Source organism: Capsicum annuum, chromosome 3, assembly GCF_002878395.1.
Source record: "Capsicum annuum cultivar UCD-10X-F1 chromosome 3, UCD10Xv1.1, whole genome shotgun sequence".
Taxonomy (NCBI): Eukaryota; Viridiplantae; Streptophyta; class Magnoliopsida; order Solanales; family Solanaceae; genus Capsicum; species Capsicum annuum.
In genome coordinates, this window is record NC_061113.1 from 197,400,927 (window position 1) to 197,419,801 (window position 18,875).

General features: G+C 33.2%; 1 protein-coding gene across 1 annotated transcript; it reads left to right on the forward strand.

Moving 5' to 3' along the window:
- Positions 1-4,592: 4,592 nt before the first annotated feature.
- LOC107863421 (protein LPA2) lies at positions 4,593-8,465 on the forward strand. Its single transcript, XM_016709330.2, has 2 exons — positions 4,593-5,156; positions 8,156-8,465. The coding sequence occupies exons 1-2, from the start codon at positions 4,727-4,729 to the stop codon at positions 8,299-8,301; spliced, it is 576 nt and encodes a 191-aa protein (XP_016564816.1). The 5' UTR covers positions 4,593-4,726; the 3' UTR covers positions 8,302-8,465.
- The last annotated feature ends 10,410 nt before the right edge of the window (positions 8,466-18,875 follow it).

The window sequence follows — 18,875 nt, forward strand, 5'->3', positions numbered from 1 at the left end:
TATTCCTGATACCATTTGGTCCAATATCAGTATGGACTTTATTGACGGATTACCCAAATCAAGAGGTAAATCTACTAGTTTGGTGGTGGTAGGTAGGTTGACTAAGAGTGGACATTTCATAGCTCTTAGTCACCCCTATACAACAGCTTCTGTTGCACAAGTTTTTCTGGACTAAGTGTACAAGTTGCATGGGATGCCTGAAAATATTGTTAGTGACAGGGACTCTATCTTCATAAGCAAGTTCTGGCAAGAGTTATTTTCAGTACATGGGGTTACTCTCAGCACCTCGACCTCCTACCATCCTCAAACAAATGGATAAACAGAGGTATTGAATAGGACCTTGGAAACTTACCTCAGGTGTTATTGTTCAGATAGTCAGTCTGATTGGTCATTGTACTTGCCCTTGGCAGAGTAGTGGTATAACATTACCTTTCACTCAGCCATACAAACCACTTCTTATGAAGTTTTGTATGGGAAACCACCTCCACTCCACTTGCCGTACATGACAGGAGAAGCTACTAATTTAGAGGTGGACAGAAGTTTAGTAGCAAGGGAGTTCAAGGCTCAGTTGCTCAAATTTCATTTACACAGGGCTCAATAGAGAATGACATCTTTAGCTAACAAGGGTAGAAGTAACAGACAGCTTCAAGAAGGCGATTGGGTATACTTAAAAATACAATCCTATAGACAGCACACTCTCTCTAGTCAGAACTTCAACAAGTTATCTTCTAAATACTATGGACCTTATCAGATCATTCAAAGAGTAGGACCAGTGGCTTACAAATTACTCCTTCATCCTCAAGTGGCTATTCACCCCACCTTCCATGTGTCCCAGCTCAAACCTTGTCATGAAATATCTGTTGTTATCAATCATCCCCCCATAGTTGCCTTAGCAAGTCCTTACTGTGTGGAACCTCAGGCTATCTTGGATAAAAGGATGATTAAGAAAGAAAATAAGGCAGTCACCCAAGTGTTGATTCATTGGAAGGATATGTCCAGGGAGCAAGCAATATGGGAATATTGCTATGTTGTGAAACAGAGGTTTCCAGCTCTCTTTCTTGAGGACAAGGAAGTTTCTAAGGAGAGAGAAGTGTTACAAACTAGCATGGAGAAAAGTGGCTGAGAAGGATCAAGACCAAAGGAACCTAGTGCTAGGAAGTAGTACCCAATAGTTAAGTTAGTTAAATAAGCTGAAAATGAGTTTTTGCATTTAGGACCTTTATCTTTTAAATAAGAAGTTACTTAAATTGTATATTTAGTCCTAGAAATTATCTAGAAGTCCTTTATTAGTCCTTGTCAGAAATTGTTAATGGAAGATTCCATTCTTATCTGATAATAGTACAGTGATGAGTCATCTAGGGTTGGAGAAGTACTATAAATTGTAATGTTCCATTTTCTTAGCTCATTATCTAATGAAATTACCCTAGCTGCTAGTTACTTAGCTGCTTCTTCTTATTTTCCTATTTTGCACTATTCCATTGGTTGTTTTCAGTTTGGGTTCCTGTTGATTTCATCATAGAGAGAGGAAGAAAAGGGTGTGGCTTATTTTTTTGGGTGATGAGGATTAGGGTTTTCTTTTAATTTTAAAAAGGAAGGGGATTGAAACGATCTCAGCCGTTGGATTAGTTTTGATCAACGACTGAGATCAAAATTATTTAAAAGAAGGTCAACAATTGGCTTTTAATTTGGGGGTTTAAAAAATTGAATCAATTTTGGCTATAATTGTAATAAATTGAATAGAACTTAGGCTAGAATTGATATATTGTGGTAAAAATTGGGTCAGAAAATAAATAGATTAAATAAACTGATTTAATAGGCTATTATTTAAATAATAGTAAGGATAATAATAATAATAATCATAACAATAAATGATAACAATATAATAATAATAATAATAATAATAATAATAATAATAATAATAATAATAATGAGAAACTAGGCAATGTATTTACAAAAATGTGAGTGTGCACAATTACGTGAAAAAATAATTTAATAAATATTAATAAAATTATATAAATGTCGTATTTGATTATAAAAATGATACTAAATGATAATAAAATAGTTTGTGCATTTTTCTAAGTTATGAATGTGACACGTCAATATGTATTTAATATAAGAAAAATGTGTAAAAATATTAATAATTGAAATTAAATAATTTTGATTAAATAGCAGCCCAAAACTAGTATCGGGAGGTCAAAATTGGGTGTCAACAGCTGCCACTCATGCTTCTATATAGTAAGAATATACATATATTTTTAAGGGCAAAATAACTCGGTGGACCCTTGTACTTGGTCTGATTTGTAAAGTGGATACTCTTACTTATACATTTGTCATCTGAACCACTCAACTCAATAAAACTCAATATTTTAAACCCTCTACCCATCAAAACATAACATTTTAAATCTTTTTTCATCCAACTAATATGAGTGCAATACACTCGCCAACACGTGGCATGCCATGTCATTTTTCAATGACACGTACATGCCACATAGGAAATTAAATATTTAAATATATAATCTTTCTTATACTACTTACTCTTTTTTTTTTTACTTTCCTACTCTCTTTTCTCTTCCTATGGCTGACAATTCTAGCACTACGGTCAACACCGCCAATAGCATCGTGGCGGCAAACCTGTCAGAATCGAAAAGTTGTGGTGACCAAGCCGATGAGATCGATCAAGCAGAGCAACAGTCTTCTGCCGTCGCCGACATAGATATCAGATAATAATAATAGTAAAGGGAGTTTCTATTATATGACAAAATTATAAATTTTTTTGTAAAAAAAAAAGTCATGAGGAAAGTGGGGAACTGGTGGGGGTATTTGGTGCAGGGTGAGGGAGATGGGCTGGTGCAGGGGTGGGAGGTTAGCAATTTTCAAAAGATTGTCACCGGAGTCAACAACAGGGGTCGTTTGGTCGCCGATTAAGATGGTGTTTTTGGCGATATTTCGCCGAAAAATTCGAGTGGCCTAAACTGTTGTTTCTTCCTTTTTTTCACTCTATTTTTCTCACTATTTTCTTTGATTGTCACTCTTTTCTGATTACTCTTTCTCTATTTTTCTCCGACCAACTCTTTTTCTTTCACTCAATTTCCCTCTCCCTGTTCTATTTCTCTCTCGATCTATTTGATTTTTCTCTATCTTTCTCCTAATTTTTGCCTACTATTTTCCTCCTCTAAATCCCTTTTTTCGTCTATGGAGTATTTGCTCCCCTCCCCTGTTTTTCGTGTATGTATGTGTAGCAGTTTATTTGATGGAGAAGAAGTAAAAAATAGAGGAATGGGGAATGAGACTGGTGCGGGAGGTGGGGGATGAAGAAGAAGGGTCCTTTTTTATTTCTTTTTTAAAAAATTACAGTTATTTTAAAAAAATTAGAGGTAAAAAATTGGCTTCACACGCTAAAATGCGCGTGTTTTACACCCATTTTGCCAAATCATCAAATTAATGCCACATGAGCAAATAAGAGTTTAAAATATTGAATTGCGTGGTTCAGATGACAAATGTATAAGTAAGAGTATCCACTTTACAAATTAGACCAAGTACAAGAATCCATCAAGCTATTTTGCTTATTTTTAAGACAATGTAATTTACTTATCAAACACTAAAAAGTAAGTAAAATATTCACTTATTATCACTCTGAAAGAGATGAATTCGTTGTTAGGAATCATTAAATCCTATAAATGATTATTTGGGTATGTCATAAAACTTTTTTGAAAGACAAGAATCAAATAATTTTCTGTAGTGGAACAAAATATCTCTCATCTCTCCTCAAATAGATTTTTTTTTAAATTTTCAAAAGAATGTTGCTATGTTGTTTTGAAGGGTGCACTAATTCCTTAATTTAGAGTGTGCAAGAACCGAACCAACCAATAAACCAAACCGATAAAAATGTTATTGGGTTAACGATTTTTTATTGGTTTATAAAAAATTTTATTGGGTAAGCGGTTCGATTTTGATTTTAACTTGTTGGATTATCGGTTTAAGGATACACTAAATTATTGTTTTACTTCTATTTGTGTTATATATATAAATATTTATATTAATAATATATATATATATATATATATATATATATATATATATATATATATATATATATATATATATATATACACACACACTACTTATTCAGATTTATAAAGTATTAACCTATTCAGTACAACAAAGACATAATACAAAGCTTGGGTGTTGTCGTATTGGAAAGCTTGAAGGATTTAGTTGCTTTCAATAATTAGGATTCAGTTTTTTTCCAAACTAACATTCAGTTCAAATTTGAAGATTCTTATAAACTAAAACGCATTGCTTATAATTTTGGCAGCAACTAAGTTTTTTTTTTTTTGGTTGTTACTATTTTTATTTTATGAATATTTTCTTATCGGTTAAACCGAAAATCGAACCGTTAAACACCAAAAATCGAAAACCGATAAGAATATCTTATTGATTTTGTATATTTAAAAAACAAAAATTGATAAACTGAACCAATAATACATAAAATCGAACTAAACCGACCAATGCACACCTACCATAATCCAGTATCAAAGAAAATATTTTTCAATTAAAAAAACAAATGAGAAACTCACTTTATTTTCCGAAGAAAATATTTTCGTCCTTCTAATGTTGTACGGTTGTATTCTACTTGATCCCATCCAAAAGCCAATTGATTTGGGGGTGATAATTAAAGAAGGAAAAAAGAAAAGAAAAAGAGGGAGTTGAACAAACAAAACTGAAAATGGCGCTACTATTGAACTCACCACATACCAAGGGACCTCATCTTCTTCTCCAGTACTCCCACACCTACCCGCATCCCCTCAGAAATTTGTCCATCAAATTCCAGGACACTTCTTCTTCTGATGATAGTAAATCTAGAGAGGACACCCCATCATCATCATCATCATCTACGGTGACCAAGAAGGCCACCAGCTCCAGCTCGAGTTCCTTAGGTTTTGGCTCATCTGTTTCGACATCGAAGAAGAAACAACAAAAGGGGAAAAGAGAGAGGGACACAATTATTCGACGAGAACCCATTCAGAAGCCCAGTTTTGCTACCCAACCAGCGGTGGAATCGAAGGAATTTCAGAAAAATGAGAGTGCTTTTCTTCTTGCTTGGTTAGGACTTGGCGGAATTATCCTTGTAGAGGGTATTCTCCTTGCTGCCTCTGGTAAAATCATTGCCCACCCTTTAATTGCATTTTCTAATTTCGCTCCTTTTTTCTTCACGCTTAGTAAATATAAAGAGTAGCTTCTTTTCTTTTGATAAGTGAGTGATTATCTGATTAACTTTTAGGTTCTTGGTTATTGTTAGAGTTGGTTAGATTTCCCACATTGGTTTGGGGGGTGGGGGGTGGGGATGGACCAGTGGTTTGCTTATATGTACTTGCGCAATCCTTCCTCGTGAGCTATCTTTCCTGGCTGAGTTAGGCCCAGGTTCTCAATTAAATTCCCTTCATCAGGAAATTCAGAAATTGTACTGTGCAAATAGGGCAAAGCAAACTGTTTTGGTTAATCCCCTTGTCATAAGAGACTAGTGTTGTGGTAAAGGGGTTCAAAAGTTGCTTAGATCACATGTTCAAATCCTAGGTGTGACACTCTAGTACTTGTTTTAGATGCACAGGTTACTTGTATATGTGTCTAGTCTCTATTTGTTCTTGGTTGCCTCTTCCCATTTATAAGTAAGAGCGCAGCTAAATAGAGGGGAAGAGTTCAATTCAATTCCCTTCATCGGAAATTCAGAAATTTTACTGTGCAAATCAGTCAAAAACAAACTCTTTTTGTTATATATGAACTGTTGAATCCCCTTAACATAAGAGAAGATTCTATTGTAGTGGCAAAGGAGTTCAAAAGTTGCTTTAGATCACATGTTCAAAATCTTAGTGTGTCACTCTATTACCTGTTTTAATTCACTAGTATGATTTTTTTTACATCACCCCACTGCATACTCAAATTATGTCATTGGGTAGCAATAAGCTAATATACTTTACATGATGTTTCCTAATTATTCTTGGGATATATCACGAACGAACATTTCCTGTGTTTAATGATGTTTCTAAGTCATGATCTCTTACTCCCAGGGTGATCTTTTGAAATCAGTAATGTGCATTACATCTATGAAAAATAGTGATATGCCTATGACTTATATGACATGGCTGTGCCTTAACTAAGTGCATCAGTCAGATATGAAAGCACACTTGAGTTGAGAAAAAAAATAATGATGGTAACAACTACATCACCTTTCTCAATAGAAAATGAAAACTAGATATAGTTATTAATTGTAAGTAATACAAAGGATAACTCTGTCACATTGTTTTTTCAAAGATGCTGAGCTTATTATTGAAATAGCATTAAAAAAGTGCTGTAAAAAATAGGCCAAACACATTGCCAACCCCCTAAACTTGGCACGAACTTTCATTTTGGCACCTCAACCAACCATTATTCATTTTAAGCACCTAAACAAGTGTCCAAGTGTCTCATTTTGCCACCTTTTGCTGACATAGCACATTGTGTGTGTTGCACGAAACTTAGGCGCGTGAGAAGCTCTGTTTTATGATTTTTCAATTTTTTTTACCTTCTTCTACTTCTTCTTCTTCTTCCCTTTTTCTTCCTCCACCAAGTCCACGTTCCACCACCTTTAACTACCACTGGTAAGCTTTTTTTCTTTGGTAATTTTTTTTAACCTTCTTCTTCTCCCTCCACCAACTCCACCTTCCAACATCAGCACCATCACCATGCACCAAACTACCACCAATAATTTTAGAATTACAAATACGTAGAGGAAAAAAAGCATCACATACTAATTTTGAAGAACTTTAGAAAAATCTGAAAGAATACAATGGAAAAAATAAAGAATACTAGATGCTGTTTATATTTGTTAATCTACATCAATTGAAAAAATAGTTTGACAAAAATATTGACATTTTTCGTTGAGCCAGAGTTCACGGTCTTGTGTGTCTAGTAAGTGTTAGACATTGGGCGATGGACTATTGTTGTGTGAGTGTGGTGGTGGTTGGGGGGGTTGAAGAGGCACACACGGACTGTAAGGAATTCTTAATTCACCTCAGAGCCAATTTTAACAGTTCTGACCATGTTCCATACCTTTTGAGTAAATCTCCTAGTTCACAAATGGACACATGAATTGCCTCATTTGCCTCTGATAAAGTTAAGGATAATTCCTAAAGTACAAAGAGAGTAAATATGCACAAGATCTCCTTGGTGACCTATCCAGGATTTGGCAGTTTCCTCATAAATGAAGTGGAGCTCACTATATTACCATATAGTTTACCACTTTCACTTGTATTGAAAGTTTCAAAGATTTTAATTTTGGAATTTACATTAAAACATATGTAGATCAGTGCTGAACTAGTGCTAGGCTCATTCAAGTTTCAAAAATGAAAATCTCCATTTGGAAGTTTCTATGGTTATGATGGTCTGCTCATTGGCTACTCTCTCTCCAGTTCTCGACCAGAAAGGGTGCCAGTCAACAAAGTGGTATTCAGTCACCATTCCTCAAGTTGCTCCGAGAGCTGCACACATTTTGAAGAAGCTATTAGAACTTTCTTTTTTTTTTTTTTTTTTTTTTTTTTTTTGCATAGGAAAATATTATTAAAGCGAAACTCTAATACTTGCGGAAGATCAAAATTCCTAGTAAGGCAGAAAATTTTGAAACTACTAACGTAATGGTGTACGATAGCGTGGTATAGATGGAGATTTAAGAAAACAAAAACTAGGAGACACGTATCCGTTGGTCTCTATAGGTGTCTCTCTAGTAATCTATTACTGCTGATTTGGACATGAAAACAATTGAAATAGGCTCCATAAAGTTTGGTGTTCATGTTTCCTACAAGTTATCCTTAATAGCAACAACATCAAGTTAGGAAGCATGATTGAGCATTAGTAGAGTCTATGATCACAATTTCTCACAACATCTTTTGCATCAAAAGTTGAACATTTGTTCTTGTAACTTACAGATTATGATTAGATTGATTACAGTTTCAACAACTTACAAAAAGTAGTTTTACATGAGTTGTGTGTTCATCACACACATTCTAAATCTTTCTTATGTGTTTTGATAAATTAGTTTCACATTACAGCTGGATCTATGAGCAATTACTTTGGATGTGTATATCTCCACATGGCAATTTTCTAACTCTTCTGTTGCAACTAGGTTTTTTACCCGATGCATGGGACAATTTTTTTGTGAAGTATCTGTATCCATCCTTTACTCCGACGGTCTTCCTGTTCGTGGCTGGTACAGTTGCCTATGGAGTGTTGAAGTACCTGCAGAATGAGAAATTTAATAGTGAAAACTGATTTTTAAATGTTATATCAAGTATTTAGGTAACTTTTAGTTAGTTTGTTGAGTCTTGTAAACTACAAATGTGAAACTCTGACGATGTAATTCCACGAACACTTCTGAAAGTGGATTGTGCCACAGGCAGTGTGATATCATATACGTATTCTCGTTCACACGGAAACAGTTGGAATCTATCAGTCTTAACTTTCACCAAAATTGATCTTACCATATTTGCAAGCTCAAAATGGAAAACTAAGTATAGATTTGGATTCATGGATTATGGGAAACCTAAGCATGGACGGTATATAGTATTTTTTTTTTTTGCAAATTCCAAGTCAAAAGTTGTGATTTCTCACCTGTCCTTTCCCTGGTCTTCCTTTCATTTTCTTTTGGGCCATTGAATTTTTATAGCTTGAAGGTGGCATTGTGGGTTGTTAAGGCATTCAACACATCAAACTTTTTTTCAAAAAATTATTTCACTTAAGTGAGAACTGCAGTGTTTGATCCCAAAATTTTCAAATATAATTTGGAATTGTATTTAGAAAAGTGAAAACAAATTAATCTCGTTATCACTTTTTTCACTTTTACTTCTCTTACAAAAAGTAAAAAACAACTCCAATTTATATTTATGACCAAACACAACTCCAAATTTCAACTCCAAAAACTTTTGATTTTCATGGCCAAAAACCCAGTAAGGTGAACCAACTGAAGTTTAATTTTGTTTCTGTACTGTTATCGTTGCTCTAGTGGAATGTCTTTGACAAGGATTTATATTATGAGCAAATTGTACTACATTTGGAAAAATAGAGAAATGCCAAGGGGATTATAAGTTAAATGGGCTCTCCCACCTATTAGACTAGTCTTTTGGGTTGGGCTCTCCCGTTTGATTTATAACATTGGTACTTTCATTGAGAGTCCTACGCGTTGGGCCGTGACTCGGAGTGATGGCCTGGATCCAAGAGGGGTGCCAGCCGTGACCAACGAGGATCGATCCACGAGTGGAGCCTCGACTCGGAGTGGTGGCCTGGACCTAAGAGGGGTGCCAGCCCGTGACCAACTGAACGAGGTCATTGGTTCTCAAGCGGAGGCGATTGTTATGAACCAATTGTCCCACATTGGAAGCATAGCCGTGACCAATGAGGATCGATCCACGCGTGGAGCCTCGACTCGAAGTGGTGGCTTGGACCTAAGAGGGGTGCCAGCCCGTGACCAATTGAACGAGGTCGTTGATTCTCAAGCGGAGGCGATTGTTATGAACTAATTGTCCCATTGGAAAAATAGAGAAATGCTAGGGGATTATAAGCCAAATGAGTTCTCCCATCTATTATACTAGTCTTTTGGGGAAATAGAGAAATACCAAGGGGATTATAAGCCAAATGGATTCTCCCAACTATTAGACTAGTCTTTTGGGTTAGGCTCTCCAATTTGCTCTCCCATTTGGTTTATAATAATTTATGGGTAAGATTAATATTGTAAGACATTCCCCACACCATTTGGGAAAGGTTTTACTGGCTTCCATTAAGAGTATCTGGTGAAATGAACAGAAACTTTTGCAGTTGTACCATTGGGCATTGGCCATGGTATCTTAGCTGGTTGTACGGTGAAACGATAAGCAATATGTAGGGGCCGGAGCTAGACTGCTAGAGTACTCGTTTACTTCTGTCATTATAAATGAGTAAATACTACCTCGTACTGAAGCCGCAATCAGAGCAATAAAGTGTTACACTGACAGAGAGTTTACATAAATTAAAGGACAATGAGTAATGTGGTGTAATAATAGACTAGACTAAATACTTCTAGCTAGTACTAATTGGAGAACCTATTATATTTACATTTCCACATCAAATGGTCATTTTCTCTTCCCGCTGGAATGAATCAATGAGGCTCCGATATATTTTTGTTTCAACAAAGTGCAAGCTGGATACAATGGCATAAATTTGCTGATTTTTCTATTTTCGTGGCCACTAGTAATTCTTAATGACGATGCTTCTGCTTAGATAAGGAATAACACTCCTTGTCAAGCTATAGGCCTTGTTCATTTGGACGGACGTGTGTATGAACGTTCGACTAACTCAACTCCAAAAGGTGAGGATTGCTTAAAACTATATCAAGAGATTAATCTCACATCTTGTAATTGATGTCGGACAACTTAACTTAGCATTCCACATAAACAACATAATGTGGGGCGGGTACAACATCAGATAAATCAAAGAATTAAATTAGGATGATAAATTTGGCTAATATCATGTTAAAACTAGACAGATTTGTACTGAAAACTTGATTATTTCCCCGAAACTTGGTTGGGATACATTTATGTAAATACTAGACGTACAAATTTGTAATGTATAATTACGCAATCAAATCCCTAATCATTTCAAATGATTCATGATTAATGAAAAATGTACACCAACCAATAATCGTTAGTATACTTGATATAGGGACTAACAGAATTAGCTATAGCAGCTGTTAACGTTTATAATAATAATAATTAAAAAAATCGGAGAATGCTAGTAGCTTTTAGCCACGGAGTAATTGCGCCAAAAGCAAGATTATATTCCTAATCGGAGCTGATAACTATTGCTTCTACGAGATGGCATATTATCAGCTTCAACACATTTACTTAAATAAGTAGTAATGATTAATTTAAATAACTAATAATTTTAACACTTAATTCTTATCGATTTTACTTTCAACAGAACAGAAGAAGCTTTTAATTATCAAAGTTGATAAACTTTGTTCAAAAATCACAAGTTGTGAGGGGATGCATCTAAATATGGTGCTAGCTAGCACTATAGCATGTTAGTTTATTCAATACTCGTGTGTGACCTTTTAAAAAAAAAATGAAGTTGTGACCTTATATTATTACCAGTCAAGTGTACGTGTGCTTCATGTTAAACTGTCAATCAGCTTGTTGTCCAATATATATTTAATCTAATATTTTATGTGCTAAATATTTATATAGCTCACTAAGTATAAAAAAGATACTAATAATATTTGCAAATAACATCATATATATTTTCACAAGAATTTTTGAGTAAATGGACATTAACTTGAAATTAGATCAAATGACATCAAACAAATGCAAGTAACATAGTGAATAATGAATAATATTAACAGAGCAATATTTTACAACAAATAAACTAATAATATCAAAATAATATAAATCTAACTTTTACACAGAAATTTCTCAAAGCTCGATCGAATATTTATTTACGTGTAAACTACAAAGAAATAATGTGATAATGGAGATATCGGTATAATACGATTAAATCTAATTTTTACACAAAAAATTCTCAAAGCCCGATCGAACGTTCATCTACCACCTATATTAAGCAAGAAAAATAATAGATAATAACATAACAAAACCTACAATAACGGAGATATTAGAATAATATAATTAAACATAATTTTTAAACAAAAAATTCTGTAAAGTTCAACCAAACAATCATTTATAATATACACTTGAACATAACAAAAACTGTAACAAAATAATGTGATAATCAAGATAATAAAACAATACTATTAAACCTAATAATTCTTACAAAACATAATAAAAAACTCATATCATTATAAAATCCATGTCAATATTCCTCACAAAATAAAGATTATCTAGTATTGACAAAATAATGCCTGTGGAGGTGATAATTTTTCAAAATTCAATAGAAAAATTCTTTCTGCATATAGCCAACCATGTATTTAGATTATAAAGTTTATTATACGTGATTATATGATCAAACAAATTGAGAAGTACTCCAATATACCGGAGACGAATGAGGTATAAATCTTTATAATTGGAGGATTTTTCTCACCTTATTAGAATTTATTGCAAATTTGTTCCTAATACAATAGGATTTTTTTTCTTACCATATATTTTTAAAAAAATTATAAAATTATGTTTTTATATAAAGTAATTTTTTATAATTGGAGGATTTTTTTAACCTTATTAGAATTTATTGAAAATTTGTTCCTAATACAATAGGATTTTTTCTTACCATATATTTTTTAAAAAATATAAAATTCTATTTTTATATAAAGTAATTTTTTAATTGATATATAAGGGTTAACGGATAATTTCTAAATATTAGGAATTTAGCACCAATCATTTCCTTCTTATACTTTATTACCTTTTCTTCCTTCTTGTTTTAACTTAGGCCAATTCTATTTATCATCCCCCTCCTTTTTTAAACCTTTTCCAATTTCAAAGGTTAATGACTTTTAAGTTTCAATCAAAAAATATGTTCTTTTTCCTTTTTTATCTTATCAAGTTTTATTTATTATTATTAGATATTAAAAAATATTATTTTAAAAATTAGTAAATGACAGTTTTGTCTATTACAAGACTTTCTAATGAAGGGTAAAAAGTTCAATTCACTTTTCTAACGGTATTCACACTTTTAATATTATAAATTATAGATATAGATTATAGATAAGGAAGACGCAATAGCTTAGCAAGGCCAATTTTGAATATTTTTGACTTGTGTGGTGCCTGACAAGCCCAAACTTGGCCTTGATCTCTAGTCCTTTAAGTGAATAACTCAACATTCAACCAAGGATATCACTTAGGCCTCATTTGTTTACACTTAATGGAGGTATAAATCTGAATGATTCAGACTTTAGACCATTAAGTGCATTTGTTTTTCATTAAGATTTTGGCTCTTAATAGGTCTGAATAGGTCTTAATCATTCAGATCAGGAACTAAGTCTTAATCATTAAAAGGTCTTCTGTTGAATAATATTCACCACCACTCTATCCATAATCATCAGTCACCACCACTAAATACCTCTGCCACTACCACCATTGTCAACCACCACCTTACCACCAACCACCACCTTACCACCAACCACCACCACCACCACTCACAATCATAATTTTTATTAACCAATATTTTTAGCCGCTATCATATCTACCACCTCCATTATTTTAATTATATTTGTCGCTATCACCACCGTAAATGTCAATGCCAATGCCAACACCAATCATCAACCACTATCGGTCAATTCCAACTACTAACCAACTCATCTATCACAACTAGCGCCACCTCTAACTACCACTAAGACATTATCAACATCCACACATTTTCTTCCACCACCATTGTCACCGGTGTCGCCACCTCTACCACCGCTTTAACCACCATCATTGCTACAGTATATATCTACTAATAATAATCTCCACCATCACAATTAATAACATCTCAAACTACCACCAACACATCGTCAATCATAATGCATTCATTTTTAAGCTATCTCAATCAACACCTCCAACTACTAACATCAACCAACTTCAAATCACTACCACCACCACTACCAATCACCATCATCATAATAGTCACTACAATAACAAACATCTCTATCTTCACAATTATCATCACCAATAATGCTAATCACTAACACTAATCATTACCACCACCATCACCGTTACAAATCATCTCCATTATCACTAATAAATATAAATATTTTTTAATCAAATAATAATTTTATTGTATTAAAATCAAATATTTTTTAAAATATAATTATTTGTTATTTGAATTATATTTTTTATTATATATGCAAATAAATAAATTTTGCATATTCATATATTGAAAGAAAAATAGTCTTAATCATTCAGATTTCAGATCTGAAGACAACATCTTAATCATTCAGATATACATTCAGATTTAGACGTTTGAATCTTAATAAAAACAAATGTACCCTTAGTCTTATTACATGGATATCAATAGATATTATCGATAAATTACATAAATTTCAAAACTTAAGACACCATATTACCAAATATCCCTTACTTTTTTAAAAATTACATAAAATTCCTTTTTACAATTTTACTGTTGATACATATGTTGTAAATCTCATACCTGATTTTCTCTCCTCCATTAACGCGATTTTCTCTCATCCTTTAATGTAACAACTTTTTTTCCACAAATCCCTCCCCTAAAATCTCTTCCTTCAGCAGATTTTGAGTTAACTTCCTTCTCCACTACTTCAACTAATTTGAACCGTAATCTTTCATCATTAAATTTTAAAAATTGTCAACTACTTCAAAGAGGTTAGTTATTTTTTTATGTGAATTTTAAGTTAGTTTTTAACAAGACAAGTCAATATCCATATATGCTTTAACTTCTTTTGTGTTAATTTGTTTGGTCTTCAATGGCTAATGAAGATTCACCCTCATTCATCTTGAGAATTTCTCAAATTGAAACACAAAAAGGTGTTCCTACTAGTAATCAAGATTTGGATTTTACTCTGGGAAACTTTGATTACACTGAGGAAGGTTTTAGTGAAAATAGGTCAAAGCAGCGCAGTGACCCTGAAAAATTAAAGATTTAAGACATGTTTTTACTGCTAAAAATCAAAATTCCGACATGCAAATGGAAGATTATGAGGTAATAGAACATGTCCCTAAATCCTCGTTGAATCGGGTATTGATATCACAAGTGATACATATTAGATGGTAAATATAAAAAATCGATTGATACAAATATAAAAGTATTTAGTTATTCATATATGTTTATAATTTAATGGTGATTCATATGGATGATATATGTGTTATAATTATATGGATATTATGGTGATTCATACGATTTGTACCGTTTCTATATTTTTAATGGGTGTACATATTAGATAATGAGTGATACATATGGTGTTCTGGGGATTCATATGGTTGTTACAATTATTATTTTAATTATTGGGTGATTCATATGCTATTAATGGGTGATACATTTTGTTCACACTAAATATTTGATACATATTCTGATATTTAATTGGAGATACATAGTGTCCTACAGTGTAAGAGTGATTCTCTGTGGAACATATTATTAGTAATACATATATGATAATACTTTCTCTACTCATTTTGTTGTTGTTGTAATTTATAAATATGTGATACATTTGACATATGAATCATCTTCTAATTTGTGTTATTGTCAATCTTTGTTGTTGGCAGAATGTTAATTTAGTTGTGAAAAATGACCTGCCCACAACGTAAGAATTGGTACTGCACACAACATCAATGTAGTAGATAGGCTTAAAGAAGTTTTGAAGGATGAAGGAATCAAAATTTTTAGAAGCACTTGTTTTGGGTCATTTTTGGACCTCCCTAATTGTAACTTTCAAGGATCGATAGTAAGGTGTTTGATGACCTTAGAGGTCCAACACCCATATCAGGATCAACTAAGGGTATTGGTCAATAATACAATTCTTCGATTTTCACTGTACGAGTTTGCTATCGTTATCGAATTGAAATGCATCGGCAACAAAGATGATTTCAATTATTTAGACCTTTCACCATGTCGACTATAAAAAAAAATATTTTTCATATTTGACAACAAATGTGAAAAGAAGTGACTTGATCAAGCTTTTTTTGAATAAAAAGAGGGAAAAAATCTGAAAGATGAGGTAAAGATTGGGATATTGTACTTTATACACACATTTGTGTTCTCCCAGTTAGATAAAGTCAATATCACTGCTCGAGACTTTCACATGGTGGATGACGAAAGTTATAGTCATTTTTCATGGGGTAAATTGGCATTTGCGAAACTGATGGCTTCAATTTGTCGGTCCATGAATGAGGTGGAACAATATTATCGTTTGAATGACATGTCATACACTCTTCAAATTTGTTAGTATGAATGTTGTTTCGAAGTTTATGAATCAATAGCCGTTCATGAGAATAATTTAATTCCAAGTATGGTGAATTGAAAAGTGGTTAAAGCAAAGACTAGATATGAGGATTTGATGGAGGACATGTTTAGTAAGGTACTATTTTTTTATAGTGATACTTTTGTATGTGTTTTGTTAATTTTTAAGGTACTGTTAACTTTTTGTATTTTGTGTTCTTTTGTACAACTTGTATACATGAATTTATCCCCGTTACCACAGAAATTGAATTAACTTGATTTGCCCAACCCTCTGACATTTGGTCCAATAGATCATGATGCAAATGTAGCACAGTCTATATCTGTACAACAACAATCTGAAAGGACAGCTCCGACTGATTTTCTTCATGAATTTGATGATTTCAGTAGTCTTTCAAATATAGACCTTCTGAAAAAGATGAGGCTTGATGCTGGTCCGTCTTCACACCCTCCTGCGAAGAAACAAAAAATAGTTGAGGAGTTAGAAAATATGAGTTCACGTGTAGAAAAGACACAAAAATAGTCAGAGAAGTTGTCCAAAGAAAAACATTTGGCAGGTCCATCAAGAGCTCGTTCAGAGCCTCATGTTTTCTTGGATAAACACAAAGTTATGCATAATGTTGAGATGAAGGATGCCGATAATGCATCTGCTGCTGGAGAGAAAAAAGAATCACTATCCAAGTCAGATTTGGATGACATAAAGTCTTATGTTAAGACTTTTACAAGTATAACATTTTTTTGGTTTGTTGTGTTAATGTTAAAATAGATTATAGGTTGACATGAAATTCAAAATGTTATTCACAATGTAGGTTGTCATAAAATTTAATGATCTGGAAAAGTTGATGGTGGACCATTATACAGGCTTTTTGAAGTTGTGAAAGAAGGTTTTGCTTCATATGGCAAGGTATTCACAACTTATCATTAATATCACTATGTTACCATATTATTCTAATTTATTATCTTGCAGGTTGCTCATTATTCGGTGAATGAAAGTGAAAAAGATATCCCGAATAGAGAAGGAGATCCTCCTCAATCTCTTAATGAGCATAACATGGATGCTAAAAGTGAGAATATTGTGGAGAATGATGGACAATCATCTAAAGTTGGTGGCAATGAAGGAGGAGCTGACAAGTGCTTAAAGGTAATTAATTTGACTTAATTGTATGATCAATTTGTTACTACTTGCTCAAAACATTAGCCTCAGATAGCTTATATGTTATTTTTGGAAGTGTTGAAACTGTTAACATAATGGTTTATATGTAATAATTAAGTTACTCATATGTATCATTTTGATACATATAGAAAGTTTAATCAAGATTTCAGTAACAAATATTTGATATGTGTTCCTTATATTTTTCAGATGTATCATTTTGATAGAGCCGTCAATACGGGTCGACCCAATCCATCTGGGCTAACCCACACGAAATTTGAGTTTGACGGGCTAGGCCGGACTAGTCCATCAAAATGATGGGCCAAAAAACACCAAGCCCACAACATTACTCTGTGGGTTGCAAGCCTCACGGACCAGACAACTTTTTAAAAAATAATATTTTATAATTTAAATTTAGAATGTTAAAAAGAACAGTCCGGTACACTAAAGCTACCGCTATGCGGGGTCTCCGGGGAAGGGCCCCACCACAAGGGTGTATCGTACGCAGCCTTACCTTGCATTTCTGCCAGAGGCTATTTCCAAGGATTGAACCCGTGACCTCCTGGTCACATGGCAACAACTTTATCAGACAATATTAATAAACATAAATATTATCAGATAATATTACATAGTGTTAATACTTGTTAATTAAGTCTCTAACACCCCCCAAAATACTCCTAATTGCAAAATTAAATAACTTTCATCATGATATCCTTCAAACCAAATAAAAATACTACTTCCCCCGTTTAAAAAAAAATGACCTACTTTGACTTGGCACAAAGTTTAAGAAAATAAAGAAGACTTTTGAATTTGTGGCCTTTAATTAAAGTTGTGTCAAATGTACCAAAATGCCCTTTAATCTTATGACCCTAAAGATGCCATGTGAAAAGTTGAAATTAAAGTATTTTCAAAAAAGGAAATGGGTCATTCTTTTTTAAACGGACTGAAAAGAAAAGTAGGTCATTCTTTTTAAAATGGAGGGAGTAATGAGCAATCTAAATAGTTGCATGTATTTGACTTACGGGCTGGCCCATAGGCTAGCCCAACCCACATTGCTCAACCCCCACGGGCCATGGGCTTATCCAGGCCGGGTTAAAAAGTCCTATTCTTAAATAGGCTGCAAAACCTGAAGCCCAACTTCATCAAATTGCAGACTGGGTCGGGCCAGCTCAACGGGCCTAGTCCATATTGACGGCTCTACATTTTGATACATATGTTTTCACATGTATCAATTTGATACATATAAACAATTTAATCAATTCATATCAGAAATTAAATTTCACACAAAAGTACGATTTGACATAACGTCAAACAGGAGGCTGAGAGTGCGTACACAGACAAGGTGCAAGAAGAATATAGGCACAATACAGTTGATAAAATAGATGAAGGAATAAGGGACGAGCGCCTAAAGGTAATATCGATTTACTTATAACGGAGATTATTTTTAATTGCTCACAAATATTATTTCTTATTATTTGGTAAGTTAAAATTGTTCATTATAAGAGTCACAAACTTATTTTAAATTTTTTTATGGCATAACAACTTTTCAGTAGCAATGTTTTAATCTTATCTAAAGATGATCAAAGTTTCAAGTAATAATAGTTGGATATCTGTTATGTAAGTTTTTCAGATGTATCATAATTATACATATTTGTCCATACGTATCATTATAATACATATAGATAGCTTAGGCATTTCCAATCAATACATAATACTAAGTTTACTTTTTACATACGTCACACAGAAATCTGAAGAAAACCTTCATAATATAGATAAAGATTTATCTAAAGCTATTACCATGTATGTACCACCA